The sequence below is a fragment of the Oncorhynchus gorbuscha genome, linkage group LG05, assembly GCF_021184085.1.
Source record: "Oncorhynchus gorbuscha isolate QuinsamMale2020 ecotype Even-year linkage group LG05, OgorEven_v1.0, whole genome shotgun sequence".
In the NCBI taxonomy this organism is placed as follows: Eukaryota; Metazoa; Chordata; class Actinopteri; order Salmoniformes; family Salmonidae; genus Oncorhynchus; species Oncorhynchus gorbuscha.
In genome coordinates, this window is record NC_060177.1 from 12,489,054 (window position 1) to 12,503,740 (window position 14,687).

General features: G+C 42.9%; 1 protein-coding gene across 5 annotated transcripts; it reads left to right on the forward strand.

The window, feature by feature from the left end:
* The first annotated feature begins 2,548 nt into the window (after positions 1-2,548).
* LOC124035004 (WD repeat-containing protein 76-like) lies at positions 2,549-12,527 on the forward strand. 5 transcript variants are annotated; one of them, XM_046348388.1, is made up of 16 exons: positions 2,549-2,708; positions 5,573-5,713; positions 5,875-5,943; positions 6,897-6,989; positions 7,096-7,151; positions 7,428-7,548; positions 7,734-7,835; positions 8,043-8,083; positions 8,249-8,405; positions 10,130-10,288; positions 10,468-10,583; positions 10,696-10,794; positions 10,995-11,147; positions 11,334-11,387; positions 11,647-11,755; positions 11,986-12,527. In XM_046348388.1, the coding sequence occupies exons 1-16, from the start codon at positions 2,649-2,651 to the stop codon at positions 12,127-12,129; spliced, it is 1,674 nt and encodes a 557-aa protein (XP_046204344.1). In that variant the 5' UTR covers positions 2,549-2,648; the 3' UTR covers positions 12,130-12,527. The 5 variants fall into 5 exon arrangements, with proteins under 5 accessions (XP_046204344.1, XP_046204347.1, XP_046204346.1 ...); XM_046348390.1 differs by lacking the exon at positions 2,549-2,708 and adding an exon at positions 4,118-4,238; XM_046348389.1 differs by lacking the exon at positions 2,549-2,708 and adding an exon at positions 4,269-4,544.
* The last annotated feature ends 2,160 nt before the right edge of the window (positions 12,528-14,687 follow it).

A 14,687-nucleotide genomic window follows, 5' to 3' on the forward strand; every position in this document is an offset into this window, starting at 1 on the left:
ATGAGGGCCTGACGTCCACAGGTGGGGGTTGTGCTTACAGCCCAAGACCGTGCAGGACGTTTGGCATTTGCCAGAGAACACCAAGATTGGCAAATTCGCCACTGGCGCCCTGTGCTCTTCACAGATGAAAGCAGGTTCACACTGAGCACATGTGACAGACGTGACAGAGTCTGGAGACGCCGTGGAGAACGTTCTGCTGCCTGCAACATCCTCCAGCATGACCGGTTTGGCGGTGGGTCAGTCATGGTGTGGGGTGGCATTTCTTTGGGGGGCCGCACAGCCCTCCATGTGCTCGCCAGAGGTAGCCTGACTGCCATTAGGTACCGAGATGAGATCCTCAGACCCCTTGTGAGACCATATGCTGGTGCGGTTGGCCCTGGGTTCCACCTAATGCAAGACAATGCTAGACCTTATGTGGCTGGAGTGTGTCAGCAGTTCCTGCAAGAAGAAGGCATTGATGCTATGGACTGGCCCGCCTGTTCCCCAGACCTGAATAGAATTGAGCAGATCTGGGACATCATGTCTCACTCCATCCACCAACGCCACGTTGCACCACAGACTGTCCAGGAGTTGGCGGATGCTTTAGTCCAGGTCTGGGAGGAGATCCCTCAGGAGACCATCCACCACCTCATCAGGAGCATGTCCAGGCGTTGTAGGGAGGTCATACATGCACGTGGAGGCCACACACACTACTGAGCCTCATTCCGACTTGTTTTAAGGACATTGCATCAAAGTTGGATCAGCCTGTAGTGTGGTTTTCCACTTGAATTTTGAGTGTGACTCCAAATCCATAGCTCCATTGTCACGCCTTGGTCATTGTATCTTGTGTTTTGTTAATTGTTTGGGTAGGCCAGGGTGTGACATGGGTTTATATGTTGTATTTCGTATTGGGGTTTGTATTAATTGGGAGTGTGTATTATTAGGGGTGTGTCTAGTTAGGCTTGGCTGCCTGAGGCGATTCCTAATTGGAGTCAGCTGATTCTCGTTGTCTCGGATTGGGAACCGTATTTAGGCAGCCTGAGTGCGCGTTGTATTTCGTGGGTGATTGTACCTGTCTCTGTGTTAGTCACCAGATAGGCTGTAATTAGTTTCACTCGTTTGTTGTTTTTGTATTTTCAGTTATTTCATGTACAGCATTTTCTTCATTAAAAGTCATGAGTAACCTACACGCTGCATTTCGGTCTGACTCTCTTCAAACAACAGACGAAGCTCGTTACATCCATGGGTTGATAAATTTGATTTCCATTTTTATTTTATTTATTTTTTATTTCACCTTTATTTAACCAGGTAGGCTAGTTGAGAACAAGTTCTCATTTGCAACTGCGACCTGGCCAAGATAAAGCATAGCAGTGTGAACAGACAACACAGAGTTACACATGGAGTAAACAATTAACAAGTCAATAACATAGTAGAAAAAAAGGGGAGACTATATACATTGTGTGCAAAAGGCATGAGGTAGGTAGGCGAATAATTACAATTTTGCAGATTAACACTGGAGTGATAAATGATCAGATGGTCATGTACAAGTAGAGATATTGGTGTGCAAAAGAGCAGAAAAGTAAATAAATAAAAACAGTATGGAGATGAGGTAGGTGAAAATGGGTGGGCTATTTACCAATAGACTATGTACAGCTGCAGCGATCGGTTAGCTGCTCAGATAGCAGATGTTTGAAGTTGGTGAGGGAGATAAAAGTTTCCAACTTCAGCGATTTTTGCAATTCGTTCCAGTCACAGGCAGCAGAGTACTGGAACGAAAGGCGGCCAAATGAGGTGTTGGCTTTAGGGATGATCAATGAGATACACTTGCTGGAGCGCGTGCTACGGATGGGTGTTGCCATCGTGACCAGTGAACTGAGATAAGGCGGAGCTTTACCTAGCATGGACTTGTAGATGACCTGGAGCCAGTGGGTCTGGCGACGAATATGTAGCGAGGGCCAGCCGACTAGAGCATACAATTCGCAGTGGTGGGTGGTATAAGGTGCTTTAGTGACAAAGCGGATGGCACTGTGATAAACTGCATCCAGTTTGCTGAGTAGAGTGTTGGAAGCAATTTTGTAGATGACATCGCCGAAGTCGAGGATCGGTAGGATAGTCAGTTTTACTAGGGTAAGTTTGGCGGCGTGAGTGAAGGAGGCTTTGTTGCGGAATAGAAAGCAGACTCTTGATTTGATTTTCGATTGGAGATGTTTGATATGAGTCTGGAAGGAGAGAGTACATTGATCATTTGTGTGATTTTGTTGTCAGCACATTCAACTATGTAAAGAAAAAACTATTTAATAAGAATATTTCATTCATTCAGATCTAGGATGTGTTATTTTAGTGTTCCGTTTTTTTGAGCAGTGTATATATATTCCTAAGAGCTATACCCCCAAAGCCATTGGCACATGAAAAGCTAAATTATATTGATCCCTGGTTAATTTTTTATAAACAAATGTGCGCCAAGCATGTCTGTTCTGTTATAAAATAATATATAGTAACCAATCAGCTGCTGTGAATTATCTTGCGCAACAAAAGGGAGGGGTTTGATACAAAACACCATCTGGCGGGAAAGGGTTTTTCCTGTGGTGCAGGATACATCAACTAGGTTTTTCAAGAAAACACAGCTTTTCGGACATACTTGCAAGCTAAATATCTGCGACTCGATTTGCATGGTTTCGGAAGAACCCAATCTTCCGAACACGTTTGTGAAATTGTACTACATGTTGCAGGTAAGATTAAGGACCATCAATGAAAGATTGCTAGTGAGTCACAAGTTGTTTCCATTAACTTCTCCAGTGATATTTTGTTGTTGTCAACATTTAGAGTTCGTGTAGAAAATAGATGCGACAATTGCCTGCTGGGGTGTCGACTAAAACCGCTGGACATAATGACGTCACGTCGAATAAAAATGTAGTTTTTGAAGCGTTTCCATTGCCCATTTAGGCAAATTGCGCAGACAGCCTGTATGCCCTCCCATCTAGCTGTTTCATGTAGCCAGTGGTGTAAAAAGTACTCAATTGTCATACTTGAGTAAAAGCAAAGATACCTTAATAGAAAATGACCCAAGTGAAAATATTTGGCTTTAAATATACTTAAGTGTCAAACGTAAATGTAATTGCTAAGATGTACTGAAGTGTAAATGTATAAATATTTTCTACTTCAACCTTTTGACGATACCCAAGGGCACACTAACACAATTTACAAACGTAGCATTTGTGTTTAGCGAGTCTGCCAGACCAGAGTGGATGACCAGGGATGTTCACTTGATAAGTGTGAATTGGACCATTTTCCTGTCAAGATGTAACGAGTACTTTTGGGTGTCAGGGAAAATGTATGGAGTAAAAAGTACACTTTCTTTAGGATTGTAGTTAAGTTAAAGTTGCCAAAAATACAAATAGTAAAGTACAGATACCCCAAACTACTTTACATTTATTTTTACTTAAGTACTTTACACAACTGCAGGTAGCCCGCAAAAACCAGCATGGATAGAATGCAATAATTGACTAATATTTGCCATATTCTAATACATCTCATGTGCCAACGTATCGCCATGGTCCGTGCCATGGTGAAACTTGCACTCACGTAGATCTGAAATAATTGGATGGTAAAAACTTGCCAGCCAAACAGAAAAGCAATGCGAATCAGTTCAGCCATTCTTGAAAGTCAGGAAAAACACGGCTTCCATCAGATCTGTTGCAATAAAGAAAGTTTGACAGATTAAAAACCCACCCCAGTCCAATGGATAAAATTGTAATGTTTAGAAAATATCTTCAGTTTCCATTACACTTTTTTTGTTGCGACATATTGCTATTGTCAAATACCTAGGTCAGTGTTAAACCTACTTAGCTACTGATATAGTTAGCTACCCCATTCAGAAGTAACTGATTTAGCGCCTATTGATGACAGTAGTATCTTCGAACAGGGGGTGTTTTGTTAAGAGCCCCAGCACTTGCTCTAAACATTAACTCATCGCTTGCGGTACGTTTTTGAAAACACAAGGAACGTATATTTCATATCGGCAAGGAAGAAAATAGTAATACAAAAGTTAAACGACAACACACCTTCAAAGGGTTAGTGTTCCCACACAGCCACATGTCCATGTTACATCACTTATTTATGGCAGACACAGGTGGCCACCTGTTCTAATTAACTATCTAGTGTTCGGTGAACACCTGTGTTTAAGCTTAACTGGGGAGGACGTGTAGTTTGTCTACTAGAGGCACACAGCTTGTGGATCTGCACCAAACTGCTACAGTAAGGTGTGTATTTTTCTTGAACGACGCTTTCTTACTTCATGAAAGATAAGGGGCATATCAGCAAATGTTCCGTAACCCGTTTTGAGCGAAGATTATTGAAGTTTCTAAACATTAAAACATAACATCAGAATTGTAGTTCGGATGTATCCAACAGTGGGCGAATGTAACGGCTGAAAACACTACACACGGAGAAGGGTTTGCAAGAGACGCTAACGTTAGTTAGTGACAAGCAACCATAACTTAATTGTAAAAACATTGGGTTAGTTATGCATGGACTGGTGCCCTGGGTGTGTGGAGATCAATTAAATGGTAAGTTGCAATAACTGTAATGTACCATAACCACTAAAACGAGACCTAGGACCAACATGCTTGTCTTCGCTGACTTGCGCCAAAGATGATCTATCGCTGACTATTTGGGTTTCCACTAGATAGCACAGTCAGAATTTGCAATATCGTAAAAATGTATGAAAATAATTATTCGCTTTTTGTTATTATTGTAAGGTTAGAATTGCTGCTAATTTTAGGTTTAAAATAAGATTTTAAAGGTCGACTTTGGGCACGAAAAACCCATCTACCTGCCCTGTACTCAATTTGTAACAGAAATGGGGTTTGCCTTTGGTGGTTCATCGATGTCATGTGCGCAGCGACCGTAGCTAGTTCGTTAGCTATGCTAGCCAGTGCAGTTTTACGTCATTTCACATAATTTGTTTTTGGATGCAAACTGTAGAGATCGATAAAAAAGAGCACTTCTGTACCCGAATACGTCATTCATGTGTTTTGTTTTTAAGCATTAAATGACCTGAAATGATGGTGAATTGACCTTTGTGGCTGAAGTATCTACTGACGACCGTCTATTCGCCCATCCGTGGTTTCCACTAGCTTCTTTAGCCACAAAGTCAGATTCCAGTCAGATTCCACAGCCACAATCAAAATTGGCTACAAAAAAATGTCCTTTCGGTCATCATTTTAAGGTTAGGTATGAGGTTAGCAGTCCATGGTTAAGGTTAGGTTTAAAATCCAATTTTAAGAAGATAAATTGTAGAAATGGGCGGATATTATAACTTTGTGGTTATAGAAGCTAGTGATGCCCCATCTTCCTCTCTGCTGGCGCTCATGCGAGATATGTTTCCGATATGTTTCCGGGTTCTGAGATGACTTTTTATGCATTCACATTACTGTAGTATTGTAAATTCCCCGTCCATGTGCACCTGACGTTTCCTTGGGCACCTAACTAGCATTCTTTCCCGGACCTCCAGCATTGTCTGAGCTAGCTAGCAATCTTATAAACCTGTTTAAGTCATTACCAAATTGAAATGCTTCCCAACATTTAATTGCAGGAAATGAAGCCAGCGAACACCGAGAGTGGTGTCCCTGTACTTCATTCAGCAAAAGAGGTGTGCAAACCCAAGAAATTCACCCCAGATGAGGTACTGGTACCAAATCCCAGCTTCAAAGAAAATCAAGGAATGAAAAGAAAGGTAAGTGTGTCCACCCATATGATGACCACTGATCCATGATTCAAAACCAAAGTGCAAGTTCAGTGAATGTATGCATGCATGATTGTTTGTCTCAATTGTGTGTATAATTTGCTATAACTGGGCAATGGTAGTACTTTACAATTAAATGCAATTTGTCTCAGAGAAAAGCACTTCCTTTGAAAGTGGAAGGAAGAATTGAAAAAGTCAAAGAGGAGAAGGAAGACAAGGATGTAAGTGTTCATCACACACATAGTATTTAGGCCAAATAACCTAGGTGTCATGTTTCATTAGGCATCAAACGGAAGAGAACTGATTGAGGTAGTCTCTCCCTGTTTCAATATTATACAATGTCCAATGAAAAATGCTTGTTTTTCTTTTCTATTGCGAAACGTTTGCTATGGCGTATGTGTAGAGGACATGAGTCGGTCATGGTTGCTCAAGGTCACGTGATGGGTAGCCCCTCCCTGCGAGTTCAAAATCTATTTCAGCATTCAGGCCAATGGGGGATTTCCTCTTGGTCTAACGGCTCTTATCCCCAACGGGGGGCCCGGTCTGTCGTGGGGCAGGAGATCAAAGGGGGTGACTAGTGGACTTGACTCGGTCATGGTTGCTCATGGTCACGTGATAGGTAGCCCCACCTGCGACTTCAAATTCAGTCGGTTCTAGTGCCAATAGAGAATTTCCTCTTGGTCTAATGGTCAAGACGTTGGTTTCTCCCGTGGTAGACCCAGGTTCATATGTTACATTTTGACTAATGCAGAGGTTTTTAAACATCTCCTTGGCGACCCCCAGGTATTCCACGTATTTGAACTATTCCTGGGCTAGCACACCCGGTTCAACTTGTAAACAAATGATCAAGCCAATGGTCATATAGCCTTGCTCAGACGTTGCATGCATTAACCGATGGTTGTGTGCCACGTCATCGACTGCCGTCGGACACCAGATAGCTATAACAACATTACGTTGTTAGGTGATATGTAAAATACCGATCCAAGTGTTGTGGCATAAATCATCAACATCTGAGCAGAGGACACGACCCTTGTTTAGGCGATCAGGTGAGCTAGTTCAGGGCTATAACAATACTGTGAAACGTCTGTGGATCCAAGAAGAGACATTTGAAAACTGCACGAATAAATACAATCCTGTTGGTGATCTCACTTTACTCTTTGTTTTTACATTTCAGATACAACCTGGAAGTCTATCGATATATGAATTGGAACGGTTGGAAAATATCAGACAAAACCAAGTGTTCCTGTCCTCCTTAAAACTGCTTGAGGTTAGTTTGTTGAATAACAGAGTTTAAATGGTATATACTTATGCATATTTTACTGAAACTCCTTGTGTGGTGAAATGAATAACATATATTATTGTTTCCTCAATAGGCCAAGCAGGATCTGAAACCAGAAAAAACACAGCGAGGTCTCAAGAGACAGAACAAGTAATGACAGATTCAACATCTGTACCAATGACTGAAAATATTTACTTCAATGTTTCCTGTGTATGTGCTTACATTGGTCAGTAGAATTAGGTCTCAGTACAAAGTGAATGAGCTTCCGTTATACATACTAAATCCCTTTAGGACATAAGGCCCATATGAGCTTCTGTAAGGTATGGCATACAGAATGTATTTATTATGGCCAGCTTGGATAGAGAATATCAGTGTGACTCGTTTCTGTTTCTAACACAATGTAACTAATGTCTTGGCTCACTACAGTAAGGCAGCCTGGACAGAGGTACTGCCTCCTCGCACCAAGTCCTTGAGAATCCAGAAGAAGGTAGCAGAGCGACTCCCCCTGCCCCCGGAACCACACAGGATTTATTATGAAGTCGAACGAGTAAGTGACTGATCAATAGCAAAATGCGACGCGAGTAACTGACCATAGGATATGCTCTTGTGTTAAGAAATTGTACTTAACTACACAGAAAAGCCTACTTCTCACATTTGTTCCATTTTAATCTTGAAACAATAGTTTCTTTCTCATGATAATGGTTTGTTTATGTTGATGTGTATTTACTAAAGATTGAACGTGCCAGGAAGCCAGAGGGTCCCATTAGTATGGAGCCAATCAACATGGAGGAGGATAGTTCACTGCCACCTGAACTTCTCAAGCTGTGGACAGAGGTTGCACATTTGTTCACCATTACCTACTTTTCTCTAGCACGGTCCCAGATCTGTTTGTGTGATCTAGCCAACTCATTTGACATGAAAATGACTATAACATTTGGCAAGACCGCACAAACAGATCTGGGACCAGGTGAACTCTTCAGTCCTATGTTCAGCATAACTGTTTGCAGCTTTGCTGTTTTACAGTTTCATTTTATTACACAGGATTTAATCAAAGAAGAAAAGGAGGAGTTGGGTCTGGGAGAGTGAGTTTCATTTTCAATGTTAAGGAATTTGGCCTTTTTTCTGAACGTTCTGTGACAAATGTATATATTTGTAGTATTTGATGGAAATCCTGTATTGATTTAAATGTATACATGTGTAAAACCCTAACCTGTGTCAGGCTGACATTACATTGGATATGTTTCCAGGTACCGTAGTACTCTGAAGAGCATGGAGCTGAGTGAGATTGGAGGAGTAGCTAAGGTGGTGAAGAGTCATATCTTCTCTGTTGCCTTCCACCCGTGCAGCAGTCGTCTGCTGATGGCTGCTGGGGACAAGTTGGGTGGAGTGGGGCTGTGGAACCTCGTGAGTACATACAGTGAAACTGGATGCCGTAGAGTTAATGTGTGACTGGGCTTATTTGGTTTTTGTTGTTCTTTCAGGAATCTAGTATGGGTGATGTCGTGCTGCCGTTTGTTGTTTCCTCAGGACTCTTGCTGTGTTCAAAACAACTGGAAACTCAGGAAAAAATAAAAGTCCAAATCATGACATCAGTGATCTTCAGGTTGGAGTTCGAGAAAGAGGGCCGATTTGGATGACCGTTCAAATCAACAACAAAAAAATCAGTCTGATCAGTTGTTTTAAACGCGCTGAAGTCGAGAGGTTTCCGAGTTCCCAGTTGTTGTGAATACGACAACGGCTTGCTGCTGTTTGTTTCCTCAGGAATCTGATATGGGGGATGAGGGCGTGCTGCTGTTTGTTTCCTCAGGACTCTGATATGGGGGATGAGGGCGTGCTGCTGTTTGTTTCCTCAGGACTCTGATATGGGGGATGAGGGCGTGCTGCTGTTTGTTTCCTCAGGACTCTGATATGGGGGATGAGGGCGTGCTGCTATTTGTTTCCTCAGGACTCTGATCTGGGGGGTGAGGGCGTTCTGCTGTTTGTTTCCTCAGGACTCTGATATGGGGGATGAGGGCGTCCTGCTGTTTGTTTCCTCAGGACTCTGATATGGGGGTGAGGGTGTGCTGCTGTTTGTTTCCTCAGGACTCTGATATGGGGGTGAGGGCGTGCTGCTATTTGTTTCCTCAGGACTCTGATAAGGGGGATGAGGGCGTGCTGCTGTTTGTTTCCTCAGGACTCTGATATGGGGGATGAGGGCGTGCTGCTGTTTGTTTCCTCAGGACTCTGATATGGGGGATGAGGGCGTGCTGCTATTTGTTTCCTCAGGACTCTGATCTGGGGGTGAGGGCGTTCTGCTGTTTGTTTCCTCAGGACTCTGATATGGGGGATGAGGGCGTCCTGCTGTTTGTTTCCTCAGGACTCTGATATGGGGGTGAGGGTGTGCTGCTGTTTGTTTCCTCAGGACTCTGATATGGGGGTGAGGGCGTGCTGCTATTTGTTTCCTCAGGACTCTGATAAGGGGGATGAGGGCGTGCTGCTGTTTGTTTCCTCAGGACTCTGATATGGGGGATGAGGGCGTGCTGCTGTTTGTTTCCTCAGGACTCTGATATGGGGGATGAGGGCGTGCTGCTGTTTGTTTCCTCAGGACTCTGATATGGGGGATGAGGGCGTGCTGCTGTTTGTTTCCTCAGGACTCTGATATGGGGGATGAGGGCGTGCTGCTATTTGTTTCCTCAGGACTCTGATCTGGGGGGTGAGGGCGTGCTGCTGTTTGTTTCCTCAGGACTCTGATAAGGGGGATGAGGGCGTGCTGCTGTTTGTTTCCTCAGGACTCTGATATGGGGGATGAGGGCGTGCTGCTATTTGTTTCCTCAGGACTCTGATAAGGGGGATGAGGGCATGCTGCTATTTGTTTCCTCAGGACTCTGATAAGGGGGATGAGTGCGTGCTGCTATTTGTTTCCTCAGGACTCTGATAAGGGGGATGAGGGCGTGCTGCTGTTTGTTTCCTCAGGACTCTGATATGGGAGATGAGGGCGTGCTGCTGTTTGTTTCCTCAGGACTCTGATATGGGAGATGAGGGCGTGCTGCTATTTGTTTCCTCCGGACTCATGGGGGATGAGGGCGTGCTGCTATTTGTTTCCTCCGGACTCATGGGGGATGAGGGCGTGCTGCTGTTTGTTTCCTCAGGACTCTGATATGGGGGATGAGGGTGTGCTGCTATTTGAGCCACACGTCCAGCCGGTGGCCTGCATGGCCTTCTCCAGGTCACATCCTACAGACCTGTTGACCCTCAGCTACGACGGGACGCTACGGAGCACAGACGTGGAGAAAGCAGTTTTTGATGAGGTACCATGCATAATACAGTGATGATAATATATGGCATTTAGCAAGCTTTTCCAAAGCAACATAAAACGGTGAGTGCATGTATTTTCATATGTGACCCCAGTGGGAATTGAACACACATATCAGACTTTAGATTGCCTGTTTGGTCTTTGTTACGTTATCTCTGTCCTTTCTCCAACTAGGTGTATCGGATCAAGGATGGCTTGAGAACCTTTGACTTCCTGTCACATGACTGTTCGACGCTGGTCACCGGAGACTGGTACGGAGACGTTGCCATCGTTGACAGGCGGACTCCAGGGTAAAGTAATGTCATTTTGATTTGCTCTCTGTACAAGGACTGGCCATTGTGTTATAAGTCAAAAGCTTATTGCTAATGCCTTATTAATGTTGGTCTGTCTCGTTTTACTCAGAACCTCTCATGAGTCCCTCCATAGCCTGGATACCAAGACGGTTCGCTGTGTTCACGTCCACCCTGTTCAGAAGCAGTACATCATGGTGGCTGAGAACAGGTACAAAATGGGAATCAGTGCTTTGATGTGCAATATGTGAGCCAATCAGGTCGACCCATGTCAACATGTCAGCCAATCAGGTTGACCAATGTCATTATGGCAAGTAATCTCTATACAAGCCTTGAGACAGTCCTATGGTTTAATAAGTTGATTGATGTATTTTATATTTCACTGATATTGATGTTTTGATTTTTCTCTAGTATTGTGAGCATTTACGATGCTCGATGTTTGAAGGCGTCGTCGAGAGAGCCAGTCTCCCAGCTCTATGGTCACTCAAAGAGCATCTCAAGTGCCTACTTCTCTCCTGGCACTGGCAACAGAGTAGTGACCACCTGCCTAGACAACAACATCAGGTGAGTCTGAATGCCACTGTAAGATGTTAGTACGTTAAAATATGTAAAGAGATTTTTAAAATGACGGAAGTTCAAATAAATAATTTGCTAACGTGCTACGATAAGGGTTTTAAAAGTTGTACTAAGCTTATTGTCCAATACTTGAAACCTGAAATGTTTATCAACTAAATGTACTTTGTTTTTCAGGATTTACGACACCTCGGAACTAACCTCCAGAGCTCCGCTACTGACCTCCATCCAGTAAATTCATTATACTATCACATTTAGAAAGCGAAACTGACCAGGTCTCTCTTGAGAAAGTGTTTTTATCCCTACTGGCTACATAAAAAAAACATTGGAAAGATCCTGCAACCTCTGTTTGCATTGGTTTACTCTCTAATGCCGGTGTTCTAGTATGTGTGCTTTATACCAATAGACATCAGCCAGCAAATCCAGAAATATTTGTAATAGTGTCTTTGTATAATGTTGATGAATCCATTTCCTTTGTCCCTCTTTGCAGACAGAACTTGTACACAGGGCGCTGGCTGTCCAAGCTGCAGGCGATGTGGGACCCCAAGAGGGACGACTGCTTCGTTGTGGGCAGCATGCAGCAGCCTCACAGAGTCCAGGTATAAGCACTCCTTTGTTCCCACGTCTATCATCGAACCTCAACAACAATAAGTAAGATTTGAGGTCATGTTACTATTCCCCTAACAGAATGTGTAAGGTCAGTGTACAAGTTATGGATTATATGGCTCTGCATGGTATGGGTAACGTTTCATATATTTTGTATACAGGGGCACTGTGTCAAAGACAATTTTCTCCTCTGGGACAATAATGTATATTATTTTCTATCCAGGTGTTCCATGAGAGTGGGCAGCTCCAGCACTCCTTCCAGGACCCAGAGATGACCACCGTGCTCTCAGTCACAGCCTTCCACCCCACCAGGAACGCTCTACTGGGGGGCAACGCCTCCGGGCGGCTGTACGTCTTCACCGACTGAGAGCAGGATGCCTGTATGTGTTTGCTGCCTGAGAGGAGAAACCTGGGCCATTGTTCACAAAACATCTGAGTAAGAGTCCTGATCTAGGATCAGGATTATTCATCATTATTCATCCTCCCTATTATTCATTATGATCTGGAAGGCTAAACTGATCATAGATCAGCACTCCTACTCTGAAATGTTTCATGATACGGGCCCAGAACACATGCTTAGAATAGACCAGGCCTTTACTATTGTTTTCTATCAAATTATTGATGTTTTGTTAGTTTAAATCAAGTTGTATATTTAGCTGAAGTTGTGCTTTTCATGTAGTTTAGCTCTTTCATTGGCTGTATTGTACCCGCAGTGAATTTTGTGATTGTTGGTTTTATTCTTTCAATAAAAACTACCAGAATTCAGTGGCTACAGCTCTACAATCATTAAAATCATGGCTAAATACCAGTGTGTTGAAAATGTGTCCCATATCAGGCAACTCACTCTTCTGTGCCTAGGCTAATTATTTTCTGCAGTTTTTCCTCAACACCAAAAATAACATTACAGTGTAGGCCTACCTTAGAAGTAAGCTATGTTATCAGACTAGTAGGTTTAATGAGAAGTGTTGTGTATGTTAGGCTGTGGGGGAAATTTCAGAAATGGTTTTCAAATTGAAGCAATCTTTAATAATATGACCACCCTACCTTCAATTATTGGGCTTAAATTACTGTATGTATTCTGTACTGGCTAATTTGCATTTTAATTACATTTGTGATTTGAATCATCTTTGTTCTACATCAGCCCTGAAAATGTCACACCAATTAAGCACCATCTTTAGATATTTGACAAAACTTGTTGAATTTAAGAATTAAAACAGGTGATTTGGTGCTGTTGTAGACTAAGAGTAACATTGACCTGTCCGTGGCCTTTTTAACCTTTCCGATCACTTAATGAGATCTCAGCAATGGTAAGGCCTGTCCTCGTGAAATAAAGTGTTTCTGAGGAGCATCCCTATAATTTTATTTAAAATGGTCTGAGAAGAACAATGCATTGGCAGAGCAATTCAAGCAAAGTCAATATGCAGTGATAAGGGACAATTTGAAATTGACTGGGGTGGGGTGGTCCAAAATAGGGGAGGGTTGTGTTTAAAAAAAATGAAAAAAATTGCACATGGAAGGTTAGTTTATATACACTTCCGGTCAAAAGATTTAGAACACCTACTCATTCAAGGGTGTTTTCTTTTTTTACTATTTTCTACATTGTTGAACAATAGTAAATAGAACTATAAAATAACACATGGAATCATATAGTAACCAAAAGAAGTGTTAAACAAATCTAAATATAGTTTATATTTTGAGATTATTCTAAAAAGCCACCCTTTGCCTTGACAGCTTTGCACACTCTTGGCATTCTCTCAAACCAGCTTCACCTGGAATGCTTTTCCAACAGTCTTGAAGGAGTTTCCACATATGCTGAGCACATGTTGGCTACTTTTCCTTCACACTGCTGTCCAACTCATTCCAAACCATCTCGATTGGGTTGAGGTCGGGTGATTGTGAAGGCCAGGTCATTTGATGCAACACTTAATCACTCTCCTGGAGTTGCATTGGGTCATTGTCCTGTTGAAAAACAAATTATAGTCTGACTAAGCACAGACCAAATGGGATGGCATATTGCTGCCTAAATATGGTTCCCAATCGGAGACAACGATAAACACCTGCCTCTGAGAACCACTCTAGGCTCAAACACATTAAGATGGAAAAACATTCCACAAATTAACTTTTAATTGAAATGCATTCCAGGTGACTCCATTTTTTTTTCACCTTTATTTAACCAGGTAGGCTAGTTGAGAACAGGTTCTCATTTACAACTGCGACTTGGCCAAGATAAAGCATAGCAGTGTGAACAGACAACACAGAGTTACACATGGAGTAAACAATTAACAAGTCAATAACAGAGTAGAGAAAAAAAGGGGAGTCTATATACAATGTGTGCAAAAGGCATGAGGAGGTAGGCGAATAATTACAATATTGCAGATTAACACTGGAGTGATAAATGATCAGATGATCATGTACAGGTAGAGATATTGGTGTGCAAAAGAGCAAAAAAGTAAATAAATAAAAACCGTGGGGATGAGGTAGGTGAAAATGGGTGGGCTATTTACCAATAGATTATGTACAGCTGCAGCGATCGGTTAGCTGCTCAGATAGCTGATGTTTGAAGTTGGTGAGGGAGATAAAAGTCTCCAACTTCAGCGATTTTTGCAATTCGTTCCAGTCACAGGCAGCAGAGTACTGGAACGAAAGGCGGCCGAATGAGGTGTTGGCTTTAGGGATGATCAATGAGATACACCTGCTGGAGCGCGTGCTACGGATGGGTGTTGCCATCGTGACCAGTGAGCTGAGATAAGGCAGAGCTTTGCCTAGCATGGCCTTGTAGATGACCTGGAGCCAGTGGGTCTGGCGACGAATATGTAGCGAGGGCCAGCCGACTAGAGCATACAAGTCGCAGTGGTGGGTAGTATAAGGTGCTTTAGTGACAAAACGGATGGCACTGTGATAAACTGCATCCAGTTTGCTGAGTAG

Excerpts from the sequence above, each read along its gene's own strand:
- LOC124035004 (XM_046348388.1), top strand. The coding sequence starts at position 2,649 with ATGGTTTCGGAAGAACCCAATCTTCCGAACACGTTTGTGAAATTGTAC. Across the intron at positions 7,152-7,427 it reads GGTCTCAAGAGACAGAACAA|TAAGGCAGCCTGGACAGAGG; the intron begins GTAATGACAGAT and ends GGCTCACTACAG. Across the intron at positions 11,148-11,333 it reads TGCCTAGACAACAACATCAG|GATTTACGACACCTCGGAAC; the intron begins GTGAGTCTGAAT and ends TTTGTTTTTCAG.